General features: G+C 37.6%; 1 protein-coding gene across 1 annotated transcript in view; it reads left to right on the top strand.

Annotated features, from left to right (window-relative positions):
- FZD3 (frizzled class receptor 3) overlaps positions 1–17,546 on the top strand; it is a 102,365-nt gene that overhangs the window by 69,702 nt on the left and 15,117 nt on the right. Inside the window, exons 5-6 of the mRNA XM_018051862.1 lie at positions 11,909–12,057; positions 15,841–16,074. Coding sequence (XP_017907351.1) covers positions 11,909–12,057; positions 15,841–16,074 — 383 coding nt within the window. The remainder of the gene's footprint in view (positions 1–11,908; positions 12,058–15,840; positions 16,075–17,546) is intronic.

Below are 17,546 nucleotides of genomic sequence, written 5' to 3'. Positions count from 1 at the left end.
AGTCCATGGGGTCGCAAAGAGTCGGACCCGACTGAGCAACTGAACTGAAATGAAAAATCTAAATGAATTTTTTGGCCAACCCAATATGTCATATACATATACATGTATAGTATAAAGAATAATACATTGAACAACAATAGATATATCACTGTTTTAATAAATGAAATACAAAACACCAGATCCCACTCCCTGGTTGAATCTCCTTTGTAAACTATCATTATCCAGAACTTGGTGTTATTGTGTATTTACACTTATATGTATTTACCTAGACAATATATTGTATTAGTTGAAGTCTTTTAAAAACTTTGCAGTGTCAAAACTGTATGTATTTTTGTAGCTTGCTTTTGCCATTCATTATTTTTATGATATTTATCTATGGTAATACGTACAGTGTGTGTTTATTTGCGGTCTTTGCTGTTCAGCGTTCTGTTGTATGAATATATCAAATATGTTTATGTGTTTTACTGTTAATGGGTATTTAGGTTACACATTGTTTTTACTCTGTTATAAATAATGCTGCAATGAATATTGTACATCTGTGTGAGCTTCTCTAGAATATATAACTGAAAATGGAACTGTTAGATCTTGTGAGTCTTCAGCATTGCCAGATGTTGCCAAATTGTTTTCCAAAGTTGCTGTACAATTTAGAACCTCATATGAAAGTGCAGAGAGTTCTCATTGTTCTACATGCTCACTGTCATCTTTAAAATTCTGCCAGTCTTGTGGACAGTCCTCATTGCTATTTTAATTTGTATTTCCCTGATTACTAGTGAAATTGAACTTCCTTTTTCTTACATATATAACTTATAATAGCTAAATAACGTATTATTTAGATTTCCTCTTCTGTGAAGTGCTTGTGTATATACACAGTATATTCTGGTAAATATATTCTGGTATAATTTCTTAATCAGTTTTATGCATTACAGATAAAGTCTGACTTTGGTTTTTCATTGTTTTAATGGTGTCCTTTGACGAGCAGAAGTTTAAATTTTTAATATATATTATTCTTTTTGTTTTTTTATTTTACATTGTTTAAGAAATCTCTACTCAAAGACTGCAAATAATATTCTCCTTTGTTTTCTTTAGACAGTTATAAAGTTTTGCTTCTCAGATTTGGATTTTTTTATCTATAGAGTTTATTTTTAGATCTGGAATGAGGAGGCGATATCATTTTAAAACTACGTAGATGTCTAGCTAGCACCATTCATGAGTAGTCCATCCTTTCTCCACTGATTTGTGATGCTGCCTGTCGTACAGTATCTGCTTCTCACTTGTGCAACTTCTTTTGCTGTTCTTCTCTGCGGTCCATTTTCTATCCTTGTCTTGATCTTCTGCCATTGTCCTAATTCTGATAGGCCTTTATATCTGACAGGGTGAGTAGGTGAGTTTTCAAGGCAGAATAGAAGTAAAGGCAGACAAAGCTATGCAGTGTAGTAGGGCACAAAATTTGAAATCAGAAGACTTAATTCCAGAACTGTGGTCACTTATCAACATGGATGGGCCTGATCAGAAGTTTATTTTTATGTGGGCTTTCGATGCCCGTAAACCAACATTTTGTAATGATTTTTTTTCTTTAATGAAAGCAAATCTAATACAATGTAGGTCTCATTTGTAAAGAATGATGCTACTTGATCGGGGAAGAAGCCAAAGACTCTGCCTACCTGATTCAAAGCCAAAGTCTCAGAAACAATAATTGAATTTAGGCCACCACAATAACCATACATATGTCCTTGGTGTTCTTCTGTGAGGCGTTTTTCCCCCCCTTTAGCATGAATAATTTTTTCTATTTAATTAAAAAGAATTTAAGCTCCAGGGTCTTTGGTAGATGATAGATCTAAATTGGGAAAATATTTTCCATATTTTGATCAAGTAAATTCACATTGCAAAATTCTATTGATTGAAATTAGAGTGGTGTTAGTGGAGATTGGTTGTTGAAAAGATAGTCAAAGTAGGCTATTCACAGCAAGGCAGGCAGTTGTAGAAAAAGGACAATGACCAAGATACAGGGATAGCAGTGGAGGCTGATTGTCTGCCTTTTCTGCTGGGGATTCTCCTTCAGTTCCCAGTAAAAAGACCAAAGAAATATATCAGATGAGGCTTTTCAGCTGTTAAGGTGGTGTTTTTTTAATTCAACTTTATTTTATATTGGAGTAATATTGATTTATAACATTGTGTTAGTTTCAGGTGTACAGCAAGGCTATTCAGTTATGCATATACATATATCCCTTTTTTTTCATATTCTTTTCCCATATAGGTTATTACAGAATATTGAGTACAGTTCCCTTTACAGTATGTCCTTGTTGATTATCTGTTTTATATATAGTAATGTGTATAATCCCAAACCCAATTTTCCCTCCTTTCCACCTTTCCCTTTTTGTTAACTGTTTTCAAAGTCAGTGAGTCTGTTTCTGTTTAGCCTGAGTTGCTTTCTCATTGTATCGTTATCATGGCAGGTACTGACTTGTCTTCCCTGGGGATTTGTCTTTAACCAGAACCTTATAATACAAAATATCCCATGTTACAACCCTCTGTCCTCCAGTTCTCCTCTTTACAGTCTTGCCTAATGGAAGGTTTTGGTTGTTGCTGTTATCACTGATTTTGTTTTTAGCACTCCTTTATTTCAAGCATTTGTGATACATGGACAGTATATCTAATTTATGAAAGATAATACAGTGCAGTCTAAAAGTACTGTAGGAGTCATCAGATGTGGTTTCTCTCCCGGGTTCCCTTTTTCTCCTCTCCTCCTTTTCTGGGTTAACTTATTCAGTCCCATATTTTGTATTATATAGGTCAACTTTTCTTCTGAACTCCGGACATGTTAACTGTTTATATGACATTTCCAACTTAACATGTCTAAAATACAATTCTTAATTTTTCTTCTTAAACCCTGTTCCTGCTTTCCATCCCCAGTTCTTCCCATTCAGTAAATGGTGTTGTCATCTGTGAGTAGTTGTTGTTCATTTGCTAAGTCATGTGTGACTCTTTGCGACCCCATGGACTGCAGCACACCAGGCTCCCCTTCCTCCACTATCTCATAGAGTTTGCTCAGCTTGATGTCCATTAAGTCAGTGATGCTATCTAACCATCTCATCCTCTGCCACCCGCTTCTCCTTTTTTCTTCAGTCTTTTTCAGCATCAGGGTCTTTTCCAGTGAGTCGGTTCTTCACATCAAGTGTCCAAAGTAATGGAGCTTCAGCTTCAGCATCAGTCCTTCCAATGAATATTCAGGACTGACTTCCTTTAGGATTGACTGGTTTGATGTCCTTGCAGTCCAAGGGACTCTCAAGAGTCTTCTTCAACACCACAGTGAACTAAAGCATCAATTCTTCAGTGCTCAGGCTTCTGTATGGTCCAATTCTCACAGCTGTACATGAGTACTGGGAAGACCGTATCTTTGACTGTATGGACCAATCCAGCTATAATCATGTGCCAGTTAGAGCTAAAGTGTAATAAGGGAATTTTTAAACAGAGTCAGCCTAAAAGACAAAATAAGCTAATTTGTAGAATAGAAATGCAAAATGATGACTGGAGATAAAACCGTGGGCTACTAGAATCCAGGTCTGAAGTGGCTGGGGTGGCTAGGGCATTCAGTCTCTCTGGGCATACAGAAGTACAAGTGTTACGTGGGAGTCAGAGGACTAGAGCTAGACTTAGCAGTTTAAAGGAGGAGTTGGAAATGGGACTCTCCTGCTCCTAAAAGTTTACATAAAAGGTGCAACCAGCTCTTTCCTGAAGCTGCATTTAGCATTAAAAATACTTAAAATATTCATCTAAAGATATGAGAAGGCCAGACTGTAATGACTCAGTAGCTGAGTCTATGGTAGCTGATAATGTCTGGAGTGTGCAGTCATAATATTAGACCTGGTTTTTAACTAGGGCCCCATAAAGTAAAGTAAAGTGAATTTGCTTAGTCATGTCCGATTCTGCAATCCCATGGATTGTAGCCCACCAGGATCCTCTGTCCATGGGATTTTCCAGGCGAGGGTACTGGAGTGGATTGCCATTTCCTTCTCCAGAGGATCTTCCTGACCCAGGGGTCAAACCCAGGTCTACCACATTGTAGGCAGACACTTTACCATCTGAGCCACCAGGGAAGTCCAGGGCCCCATGGGTACTGGTAAAGACAAAAATGAATGAAACATGGTGGATAAATAGGGGGAGTCAGGGAGAGAGAACAAGAGAGAGAGAAAACTCTCTTACTCAAGATCTGTAAACAAAAATTCCAAAGCATAATTAAAGAAAAAAGCTAAACCTAAAAAGTCATTCAATAAAATCAACAGTCAGGAGATGGGTTCACTCCCAAATGTAATAAAAGCAATAAATAGTAATAATTTTCTAAAGACTTATTTTTAAAATATGTATGTTTAGGATGCTTCAATAGATAAATAATAAAAAGCACTTTAAAAGAATAAGAACTTATGATAAATTAGCAGATGTGAAATAAGAATAGGCAAACATAAAAGCCAGTTTGCCTAGAAATGTAGTTATAGGAATTAAGTCAATAGATGGAGTGAATTCTAAAGTAGACATGATTAAAGAGAGAACTAGCGAAGTTCTAACTCTTTAGATCACCCAGAATGCATAATAGAGACATAAGATGCTCAAAATTATCTAATTACGCCATTAAGAGATATTAAAAATAGGTTGAGAAACTTCAGTATACATCTAATGGGAGTCCTAGAACAAGGGGCTGTAAGAATGACTAAGAAGTGATAAGTAAAGAACTACATCCTGAATTTTTCAGAACTGAAAACTTGAAACCTCACATTAAAAATACACTCTGCATACTAAGCAGGACAAGTAAAAACCAATCACAATGAGAAACACTCTTTGCAACTATAAGACAGAAGGCTAGAGACATTTAAAAGCTACCAGAGAGGAGAAATCTCCAAAAGATTATCAACTGTGCAGGCTTCTCAACAGCAACAGTAACAGCTAGAAGATAAGGAACTAATGTCTTTAAAATGCTGAGTAATGATAATTTTATCCATCTAAAACACCACTGAAGATTGAGGACAAGAGAAAGACATTTTGGGACAGACTAAAATAATTTATCTCTAGCATACCCTATCTATAAGAATTTCTAAAGAGCATCCTTTAGCAGAAAGAAAAGAGAACCCCAAGATAGGATGAGGGTGTACTTTTTGACAAAGTCACTTAACAATGATAATAACAAGACCAATTATTTTTGTAAAGGTTATTCTGAGTCTCTGGAAAATAATAACAAGGAGTATTAGGTAGCTAAAGTGTACTAGGAGCATAGTCTTGTTCAAGAAGATGGAAGTGCTGAATACTTTTAACTATAACTTTTTCTCATAAAGCCAAGTAAAAGTATATATTGTAAATGTATGTATGTATTTTTTGAGCACCTTCTACGTGCCAGACATTGATCTAGGCTCTGGGAATAAGACCACTGTGGGGAAAACTCCTCATTGAGTTTATACTTCAGTAGGAGGAAACTGTATATTGTTTAAAAACAGTAGTATAGCACAAACAGGCTTGAAAGAAATACATTGGTAAATGGGAAAAGATACACTTGAAAAATGTGATGGTATGATGAAGAAAAAAAAAGCTGGTGTGTCAATATTAAAGTCAGATAAAATACTGTTTAAATTGAGCACCAAATTATATTGTTTAGCTAGAGCATTTATGTAACACCTAACACAGACTTAAAAGTGAAAGATGACAGGATTAGGAGGAAAACTGATGAGCCCACAGTTTAGCATATCTCTATTGAAACAGATAGGTAGGGACTTAACCTGGCGGTCCAGTAGTTAGGAATCGCCTTGCAGTGCAGGGGACATGGGTTTGATCCTTGGTCAGGGAACTAGGATTCCACGTGCTGCAGGGCAACCAAGTCCACACACCACAGCTAAGACTCGATGGAGCCAAATAAATACATACCCCTAAAAAAAAAGAATAGGTAAACAGAAAATTCGTCAGGAAAACACATTTACCTGGTTTTATTGCACTTCCTTTTATTGTGCTTTGCTGACAACTCCTCTCAGTCATGTCCGACTCTTTGTGACCCCATGGACTGCAGCACGCCAGGCCTCCCTGTCCATCACCAACTCCCGGAGTTTACTCAAACTCATGTCCATTGAGTTGGTGATGCCATCCAGCCATTTCATCCTCTGTCGTTTCCCCTTTTCCTCCTGCCCCCAGTCCCTCCCAGCATCAGAGTCTTTTCCAGTGAGTCAGTTCTTTGCATCAGGTACCCAAAGTATTAGAGCTTTAGCATTAGCATCACTCTTTCCAATGAATATTCAGGACTGATTTCCTTTAGGATGGATTGATTTGATCTCCTTGTTGCCCAAGGGACTCTCAAGAGTCTTCTCCAACACCACAGTTCAAAAGCATCAATTCTTCAATGCTTCTTTCTTTATAGTCTAATTCTCACATCCATGCATGACTACTGGAAAAACCATAGCCTTGACTAGACGGACCTTTGTTAGCAAAGTAATGTCTCTGCTTTTTAATATGCTGTCTAGGTTAGTCATAACTTTTCTTCCAAGGAGTAAGTATTTTTAATTTCATGGCTGCAGTCACCATCCGCAGTGATTTTGGAGCCCCCAAAAATAAAGTCTGTCACTGTTTCCATTGTTTCCCCATCTATTTGCAGTGAAGTGATGGGACCAGATGCCATGATGTTAATTTTCTGAATGTTGAGCATCAAGCCAACTTTTTCACTCTCCTCTTTCACTTTCATCAAGAGGCTCTTTAGTTCTTTGCTTTCTGCCATAAAGTTGGTGTCATCTGCATATCTGAGGTTATTGATATTTCTCCTGGCAATCTTGATTCCAGCTTGTGCTTCATCCAGCCCAGTATTTCTCATGATGTCCTCTGCATAAAAGTTAAATAAGCAGGGTGACAATATACAGCCTTGACGAACTCCTTTTCCTATTTGGAACCAGTCTGTTGTTCCATGTCCAGTTCTGACTGTTGCTTCCTGACCTGCATATAGGTTTCTCAAGAGGCAGGTCAGGTGGTCTGGTATTCCTATCTCTTTAAGAATTTTCCACAGTTTGTGATGATCCACACAAAGGCTTTGACATAGTCAATAAAGTAAGAATAGATGTTTTTCTGGAACTCTCTTGCTTTTTCAATGATCCAACAGATGTTGGCAGTTTGATCTCTGGTTCCTCTACCTTTTCTAAATCCAGCTTGAGGATATGAGAGTTCTCAGTTCAAGTACTGCTGAAGCCTGGCTTGGAGAATTTTGAGCATTACTTTACTAGTGTGTGAGATGAGTGCAATTGTGCTATAGTTTGAGCATTCTTTGGGATTGGAATGAAAACTGACCTTTTCCAGTCCTGTGGCCATTGCTGAGTTTTCCAGATTTGCTGGCATATTGAGTGCAGCACTTTCACAACATCATCTTTTAGAATTTGAAATAGCTCAACTGGAATTTCATCACCTCCACTAGGTTTGTTCTTTGTGATGCTTCCTAAGGTCCACTTGGCTTCAGATTTCAAGATGTCTGGTTCTAGGTGAGTGATCATACCATCATGATTATCTGGGTCTTGAAGATTTTTTTTTTATAGTTCTTCTGGGTATTCTTGCCAACTCTTCTTAGTATCTTCTGCTCCTGTTAGGACATACCATTTCTGTCCTTTATTAGTCCATCTTTGCATGAAAAGTTCCCTTGGTATCTCTAATTTTCTTGAAGAGATCTCTAGTCTTTTCTATCCTATTGTTTTCCTCTATTTCTTTGCACTGATCACTGAAGAAGACTTTCTTATCTCCCCTTGCTATTCTTTGGAACTCTGCATTCAAATAGGTATATCTTTCCTTTTCTCATTTGCTTTTCGCTTCGCTTCTCTTCACAGCTATTTGTAAGCCCTCCTCAGACAGCCATTTTGCTTTTTTGCATCTCTTTTTCTTTTGGATGGTCTTGATCCCTGTCTCCTGTATAATGTCACGAACCTCCATTGATAGTTGATTCCATCAGGCAATCTTGTCTGTCAGATCTAATCCCTTGAATCTATTTGTCACTTGCACAATATAATTGTAAGGGATTTGATTTAGGTCATACCTGAATGGTCTAGTGGTTTTCCCTACTTTCTTCAATTTAAGTCTGAATTTGGCAATAAGGAGTTCATTATCTGAGCCACAGTCAGTTCCCAGTCTTGTTTTTGCTGACTGTATAGAGGTTCTCCATCTTAGGCTGCAAGGAATATAATCCATCTGATTTTGGTATGGACCATCTGGTGATGGTCCATGTGTAGAGTCTTCTCTTGTGTTGTTGGAGGAGGGTGTTTGCTATGACCAGTGCATTCTCTTGCAAAACTCTATTAGCCTTTGCCCTGCTTCATTCTGTACTCCTAGGTCAAATTTGCCCGTTATCCAGGTGTTTCTTGACTTCCTACTTTTGCATTCCAGTCCCCTATAATGAAAAGGACATCTTTTTTGGGTGTTAGTTCTAGAAGGTCTTGTAAGTCTTCCTAGAACCATTCAACTTCAGCTTCTTCAGAATTACTGCTCAGTGCATAGACTTGGATTACTGTGATATTGAATGGTTTGCCTTGGAAACGAACAGATCATTCTGTCATTTTTGAGACTGCATCCAAATACTGCGTTTCGGACTCTTGTTTTGCAGACACCACAGTTTTTACAAATGGAAGGTTCGTGGCAACCTGTGTTGAGCAAATCTGTTGGTGCCTTTTTTTCCAAAAGCATTTGCTCACTTCATATCCTTGTGTCACATTTTGGTAACACTTGCCTAACAGGCATTTCTCTGAGATATTGCAGATTTGGTTCCAGGCCACTGCAATAAAGCAAATATCACAATAAAGCAAGTCACACAATTTTAGGGGGTGGGTTTACATATAAAAGGCTCTCCATGGGCCTCCCTGTTCACTTAGGCACAACGATCTTGAAATCAGGACAACTAACCTCACAGTGGCTGCTAAGGCTTCAAGTGAAAGGAGTTGCGTACCTCTCACTTTAAATCAAAAGCTAGAAATGATTAAGCTTAGTGAGAAAGGCATGTTGAAAGTTGAAACAGGCCAAAAGTTATGCTTTTTGAGCCCAACAGCCAAGTTGCGAATCCAAAGGGAAGGTTTTTAAAGTAAATTGAAAATGATACTCCAGTGAATTCATGAATGATAAGAAAACAAAATATCCTTGTTACTGATATGGAGAAGGTTTTGGGATCTGCATAGATCAGCCAGCCATGGCATTCCCTTAAGCCCAAGCCTAATCTAAGACAAGCCCCTAACTCTAATTCTGTGAGGCCTGAGAGAGGTGAGGAAGCTGCAGAAGAAAGGTTTGAAGCTAGCTGGGGTCGATTTCGTGAAGTTTAAGGGAAGATGTCATCTCTGTAGCATCAGAGTTCATGGCAGAGCAGCAAGTGGCGATGTCGAAGCTGCAGCAAGTTATCCAGAAGATCTAGCTAAGATCATTCCGGAAGGTGGTGGTTCTAAACAACAGATTTTCACTGGAGACAGAACAGTCTTCTGTTGGAAGAAGAGGTCACCAGGACTTTCGTAGCTGGAGAGGAGACGTCAGTGCCTGGCTTGAGAGCTTCACAGGGCAGGATGACTCTCTTGTTAGGGGCTAATGCAGCTGGTCTGGTGGTTCAGTGGTAAACAATCTACCTGCCAATCCAGGAGACATGGGTTTGATCCCTGAGTCAGGAAAATCCCCTGGAGAAGGAAATGGCAACCCACTCCAGTATTCTTGCCTGGGAAATTCCATGGACAGAGGAGCCTGGTGGGCTAGAGTCCATGAGGTTTCAGAAGAGTAGGATACGACTTGGCGACTGAACAGCAACAAAATGAATGCTCGTTTGCCATTTGAATTACGCCGAATCTTCTCTTCCTGTGCTCTGTAGATGGAACAGCAAAGCGTGGGTGACAGCACATCTGTTTACCTCATGGTTTCCTAAGTATTTGAAGCCCACTGTTGAGACCTACTGCTCGGAAGAGAGAGAGTCCTTTGAACATATTACTGCTTATAGACAATGCATTTGGTCACCCAGGCATTCTGATGGGGATGTACAAGATTAATGTTGTTTAATGCCTCCCTTCTCCACATCCATCCTGCAGCCCACAGATCAAGGAGTAATTTCAACTTTCAGGGCTTTATTATTTAAGAAATAAATTTTGGGAGTGGCATACCTCACAGCTTGCAGGATCTTAGTTTCCTGATCAAGGATTGAACCTAGGCCACCACAGTGAAAGTGCCAAATTCTATCCACTGGACTGCCAGAGCAGTCCCATAAGAAACACATTTTTAGGCTATAACTACCATAGTGATTCCTCTGATGGATTTGGGTGGTTTAATGAAAACCTGGAAAGGGTTCACCATTCTGGATGCCATTGAGAATATTCATGATTCAAAGGAAGAGGTCAAAATATAAATATTAGTAGGAGTTTGAAAGAAGTTAATTCCAACCCTCCTGCTGCCTCGAGGGGCTTTAAGACTTTGATGGAGGAAATAACACCCAGTGTGGCAGAAAAATAGCAAGAGAACTAGAATTAGAAGTGGAACCTGAAATGTGACTAAATTGCTCCAATCCCATGATAAAACTTTAATGAAGAGGAGTTGCTTCTCATGGGTGAGCATTCAGAGAATGATTTCTTGACATGGAATCTACTCCCGGTGAAGATGCTGTGAGGATTGATGAAATGACAACAGAGGGTTTAGAATATTATGTAAACTTAGTTGATAAAGTAGAAGCAGGGTTTGAGAGGATTGACTTCAGTTTTGAAAGACATTCTACTTTGGGTAAAGTGTTACCAAACAGTAATTCATGCTACAGAGACATTTTTCTTGAAAGGAAGAGTCAATGGATGTGGCAAACTTCATTATTATTTTAAGAAATTGCCACAGACATCCTATCCTACAGAAACCACCCCGGTCAGCCAGCAGCCTTCAGCATGGAGGCAAGACCCTCCACGACAAAAAGAGTATGACTCACGTGAAGCCTCAAGTGATGGTTAGCATTTTTTTAGCAATAAAATACTTTTTAATTTAGATATGAGCATTGTTGTTTAGACTCTTATAAGTAGATACTATATTCTACATTATAATATAAACATAAGTTTTATATGTACTGGGAAACAAAATAATCCCCATGACTCACATTATTGTGGTATTTGTTTATTGTGGTGGTATGGAACCAGACTTACAATATCTTTGAGAATTCCTATATAGAAGATTTGAACAACACAACTAATAAAGTTGGTCTAATACATAAAGAAAATTTTGTACCTAAAAATAGAGAGTAAGCATTATTTCTGAGCACACAAGGAGTACTTTAAAAAATGGACTATGTCCTAAATCACAAAAGAAGTTTCCAAAATATAAGGTAGCCAGAATCAAATAGACTACATTCTGTGACTATAATAATTTAACTTGAAATCAACAATAAAAAGAAATCTTAAAAAAAACTCACCTGAATAGAAACTAAAAAATGTACTTATAAATAACTCATAGGTTAAAGAGGAAGCTTGAAAACAGCCAGCAAAGCAGGCATGAAAGGAGGTGCGTATTAAATAAAAGAACAGAAACTAATAAGATGGGGGAAATGATTAACACTTTGCTAATTGTATATTGTGATAACCAATGATAGGATGAGCAAAATTGGCCAAGAAGAATATAGGTATTATTTGAGCCTCTATTCCTATTCATGGTTTATTTTCTATATTAGTAACCTTTTTCTTTAGACAATATCTAATATGGGCTAGCAAGAAAATTATAGAAGTCAGGCTATAGAGTATATAGTCATTGTCAAATTTTCAGCAGTATATCTTTTCCATATAATGAGAAAATTATAGGACTGTGTAAGTGCAAACATAAGACTTGTATAATTATTTTACTATTTATTTAAAAGATTTTAAAGTGGTCTTTAAGAGAAATTTCTATTCATATATTTAAGATATTCTTCTTTCCCTTCTTGTAGGTTACTCAGATGAGTCGTCCAGATCTGATTCTCTTTCTGATGAAATACCTGATGGCTCTCATAGTTGGTATTCCTTCCATTTTTTGGGTTGGAAGCAAAAAGACTTGCTTTGAATGGGCCAGTTTTTTCCATGGTCGTAGGAAAAAAGAGTAAGTTGAAGTAAATTATCATGGTGTTCACAGGCTTCACGTTTACATAATTTTGTGTGTGTGTGTTTACTGTGTTGAAACAATTTGGATTTGGAGGAAATATTCCAACAAGATTATAACCTCAGCTGCCACCAGGTATGATTAAATATTAAACCTAAAAACTGAACTCAGAAAAGATAGCCAAGTAGAACCAAGCTTAAGGCCTGTTCCTTACTAATTCAGAGTATTTGAGGGAAAGCCAATCTTTTTGTTTTTAAAAACTCCAAATTATAATCTTCTTAAAATTAAAAACAAATGAATGCTTATATATGTATATTCTTATTTGATCTTCTAGACATTTCTGTGACGACTGGTCTTATCATCTCTGTGTTAAAGATATGAAAACTGATGCACAGAGGGGCTCAGTGCCTTGGCTAAAGTCACACGGTGTTAGACGTCCATTTCCAATTGTCCATTGTTCTTCCAGGTTACACCATAAATTATTTAAAGGGATAGCATGTTATTTTATTCTGAGTCATACACATTAAAGCCAAAATAGTAAAATATTAGCAGATAAAATGAACTATGTTAAAGATGTTATTTTAGTTCATAGTTGGCCAAATTGCATATTAGAGAGTCATGGTAAAATATAAGATTTGGGCATATTTGAGGACTCTTTCATTTTTTAACCCCCAAATTAATAGAACAAAATAAGACCCTACAGTATTCACAAAGGAACAGATGACTTCAAGCTTTTTACTAAGTATAAGCTAATATTTATACTGTGTTTGGATCGTCACAAACTCTAAGTTAGTGGAATCCATATTCTTATGATTTTATTTAACCTAAGTTACATGGAAAATAAATTTTGGGAAAATGAATTTCTATAAAAGTCTTAAGATTATATGTAAAATGTTATTGTGTTCTGTATGGGTTAATGTACTTTTAAAATACATCTTAAATTACCACATTATCAGAATCTTGTGTTTTCTCAATTATCAGTAATTAGCAGCTTCTGTTACACAGATTAGATTGAAATCTATAAAAATCACAATTTTAAAATATACATTCCTAATTACCATATCTGAGACTACTGCTAGTGATATCAGACAATGCATTTCTCCTTTAAATGCAATTTCATTGGGTAGAGAAGGAAAGAAGGGGAAAGGTTAATTCAACAATGACAAAAATGTATTTTCTGGGAATTCATCCTTTGAGAAAGAAGTTAATGAGTAGTTACTATGGACCGTCCGCTATTCGGTGATGGCACAGGTTCAGTAGCAAAACAGACCAATTCCTTGATTTCTGTGGAACAGCCTACTTGGGATATTTATCTGTGTATTCTTGGAAATTTTTAAATGTATTTTAATCACAGTAAAACATAATTCTAAGGAGAGGGTTTGAATTAACATTCCTGGTCACCTCTGGGCCACACACAAGCCATTCTGTCACATAGTAATTCTGTTGTGTTAGAAACTCCAGATGGGGCTAAACTAAACCAACGCTGCCCTTTTGGGGACTCATCCCAGTTATTTGGGGGATCCTGACTGGGCCAGAATCCTTTTGAAACTGGCAACCCACTCCAGTGTTCTTGCCTGGAGAATCCCAAGGACGGAGGAGCCTGGTAGGCTGCCGTCTATGGGGTCTCACAGAGTCGGACATGGCTGAAGCGACTTAGCAGCAGCAGCAGCAGCAGCAGACCTCCCCAAAACCCTTCCATTCGGTTTTCTGGAACCATGGACCACCCACTTCCCTGACTCAGCAAAGTCATTGTGACCCTCCCAGCTGGGACTGTGCTCTGGGCTAGAGTGTCACTCCTCCAAGAGTGTGAGCAGCCTACAGTCATTTCTAGCTTTTGTCTGGTTGAGCCTTTGAGATATGACTAGAGAGTAACCATAATAATGGTTTCCAATCAACTGAGCCCACTTAATACTCCAAGCACTGTTCTAAGCATTAAATCATTTAATCCTCTAGACAACCTTGTGAGGAAGATTGTCATTTTACAGATCAGAACACAGAACCAAGGTTCAATAGCTAGTGAGTGGCAGAACTGAGATTCAGACTCAAGCAGTCTGATCCTAGCCTCTAGTCTTTGCTGTTAACCCCTCTGTTATACTGTGCTGTCGAAAGACTGGCTTCTAAAATTATGCCAATCAAATTAGTGTTCTTTCTCTCAGTGAAGCCACATTTAAGATTGCTTATGCTAATAATTCTGACACTGGTTGAAATATTTTTAGAAATCTTGTTTTGGAGTTATCTGGGTCACATCACTTCATTTTTCTGGACCCCTGGTTTCTTATTTGTAAAATGAGGAGACAGATCTTCACCATTTGAAGGTAGATTAAATTTTTGGAATGACCAGAAGTCAGTTTGAACCAATTTTAAAAAATAGGTGTAGAAAATAAATTCGGCAGTCCAGAGCAACTTTGGATGTATGTACATGTGCACAGGGCCATTGATGACAGAAGAATAAATGTTGTAATAACTATGTTTGAGTTGTGCTTTCTTCTATCTAGTTTTTGATACTTTCAGGATATCTGTAAACATTATGTTTTATCATTACTTTATGATTCAGTTTGAAACATTTAAACTTAAGTTTGATCCCCAACTGTTGTTTTGCTGTATGACTTTTGAAAAGTTCTTTAATCCCTTGTGACCTCAGTTTCTTCATCTATAAAATGGGGATCACAATATTTACTCTTGATGGATATCTACCCCATAGAAGTGTCTGTTTAGGAGTTAATCTCCATAATAAAAACATTATTAAGAAAGATTAACAGAGAATATATGTAAGACACCTGGCACTATGCAGGTATTCAACAAATATTAGTCTTCTATGAGTCCTTCTACCCCAGCAAAATAACAATGGCAATAACAGCAGTGATTCTTTTCTAATTTGAAAACTTAGAATATATGCACTTTGTCAATTTATGATCTAATCTTCACATGTCAGAACTTTTTAAAAAAAATGATATTGTGTAATTTTAAGTTTATGATTCTTATGGTCACTTATTTACCCAAGCTGATACGCTGACCTTTGCACCTGTTTAATTGGCTCTTTAATTACCATTTTGTTCATCAACGTAAACACCTATCTGCTTTTAGCCTTTTCATAGCAGTTAAAAACTTTAGCTCTGGACATAATTCATCCCCTTAATTATTTTTTTCCTAAGCCTTTATTATGTCTGGGACTTCATTGTATGTTTGCTTAAATTAATTTTTCATACGTTTTGTTCTAGTTATGGTCATTCATGTTTATTCAAGGACTAGACAGCAGCTTCTGTTGTAAAATCAACTTGTAACCTAAAAACAACTGCTCTTACAAATTAAAAAAATGAGTCCATGTCATGATGAGGCCTCCACTACTTCAGTAAACCATGCAAGAAAATAATATTTTTACTTTATATTAATACCTTTGCAATATTTCAGTGACCTCGAGAATGATAAATTTTTTTAGCCGGAAGGGACTTTTTAAAAATGATGAAATTGTATGCCTTCATTTTTATATGAGGAAAATTAAGAAAAGGGGATAGTGACTTACCCAAGATCACATATTTATGAGTTGGAACTAAAATCCTGATTTCCTTATTCTAAGATAAACCTCTTTCCGTCATACCAGTTTAGGGGACAGATTGACACAGATTTCTGTTTTAGTCTCTCTTCTCTCGACAGTGTTACCTTACATATGTCCTAAAGACATTGTTTGGAGAGCTTTTTCTCTGAAGAATACCATCAGTCTGTCAAAGTACTTATTGTTTTTAGTCTGTAGGGTTGTTATCTTACACTTAGTATTTTGTTATCTAGGATAGTGAACGAGAGCCGACAGGTACTCCAGGAACCTGATTTTGCTCAGTCCCTCCTGAGGGATCCCAATACTCCTATCATAAGGAAATCAAGAGGAACTTCCACTCAAGGGACATCCACACATGCTTCCTCAACGCAGCTGGCCATGGTGGATGACCAGAGGAGCAAAGCAGGGAGTGTCCACAGCAAAGTGAGCAGCTACCACGGCAGCCTGCACAGGTCCCGTGATGGCAGGTGAGTCTTATCGGCAGCTTAGTTTATTTCTCGTGCTGAGTTAGAGTCACATGGCATCTGAGGAAGAGCAGCCAGTTCTGAAACAGAAGTTGATCATTATTAACCTTTCTGAACTTTGCTAGGTTCAGTTGTCCCAGATTATGGTCAGACTTAATGCCAATCAGAGTTTAGATGTGATGTGGTGAGCAATGTGGACTCTGCACATCAGAGAGAAGGCAGAGTAAAAGTGGTTATTTTAGTAAGATTAACTTAGCAAACAATTCTGGAATACCTACCATGTCAGACATTGTGTGAGTCTCTGGGAATACAAAACTGATTGAGGCATGATCTTTGTTCTTAATAAGCTCAAGAAAAATAGGGTAGTCATTATTTGTGTTGTAGTTGAAAGCCTGGGGTCTAGAAGAATAAGCCTCAGTTTCCTCATCTGTAAAATGGAAATAGTAATAGTATCTGTCCCTTTAGCAATGTTGTAAAAAAGAGATAATATACCTAATTGCTCAGAACAGTGCCCATCTCAGTAAGTGCCTGTTATCAACTTTTATTATCAATATAAGGTAATAATTAAAGTAAAATGCAAATACAATCGTATAGTCCAGAGGCTGTCAAATTTTTCTATAAAGTGAAAAATAACTAATAAATATTGTATTATAAATGAAAGAACATCTAAATACCTTTAGGCTTTGTGGGTCACATGGTCTTTGTTGGCACCATTCATTTCTGCTGTTAATACCTTGAAAGCAGCCATAGACAGCATGCAGTCAAAATAGGAGTGGCTGTGTTCCAGGAAAACTGCTTACAGAAATAGGAAGGGGCCCAGATTGACCAGCAGGCCGCAGTTGGCCAGCCCCTGTTTGGTAGCATGGACAAGGGGGTGATTAAATCTGGTGGGGAGGAGGTGGGAGAGAGCTTCACAGAGAATGTCTGAGAGTGGGCAGGATGTGCTTTCTTGTTTTATTTGATGGTAGAGACACTAGAATTAGCAACCTCTTAGGAGCTCTGCAGTAATTCAGTTAAGAGATGATGGAAGTTTATGAAAGAACAGTGACAGTGCCAAGAGAGTAAGAACTGATATGAAAGATATTTAAAAAGAAGAAATGATAGGAGTTGGTGATGGATTAAAAGCAGTTGGGGAGAAGGAATGTGCCAAAAGAAATTTTTTTAAGGTTTCTAAGCCTGGGAAACTGAAAGAATGAAAGTCGTGATGCCTGAAATTCTCCATCTCCGTGGCAGTCCTGTATTCTTCCAGTCTCACTCCAGCCTTTCTTGCAGTCTTCCCTGTCCTTGTCATGTAGGATATGATCCCTAGACGTACCCTTTTTTTAGACCTTGTTTGTCCCCTCAGCTTGCTTGCTTTTGCCGTCTAACTTGGTCAGCTACTTAGGTTTTGAAAAGGAGCAGCCTTTCTTTAACTTTGACATGTTTTCTCTCTTGTATCCATTTCTTTTTATTTTCCTTGCCAGATTTTTGAAATA

This window comes from Capra hircus, chromosome 8, assembly GCF_001704415.2.
Source record: "Capra hircus breed San Clemente chromosome 8, ASM170441v1, whole genome shotgun sequence".
Classification (NCBI taxonomy): Eukaryota; Metazoa; Chordata; class Mammalia; order Artiodactyla; family Bovidae; genus Capra; species Capra hircus.
This window is presented reverse-complemented; position numbering and strand designations above follow the sequence as displayed.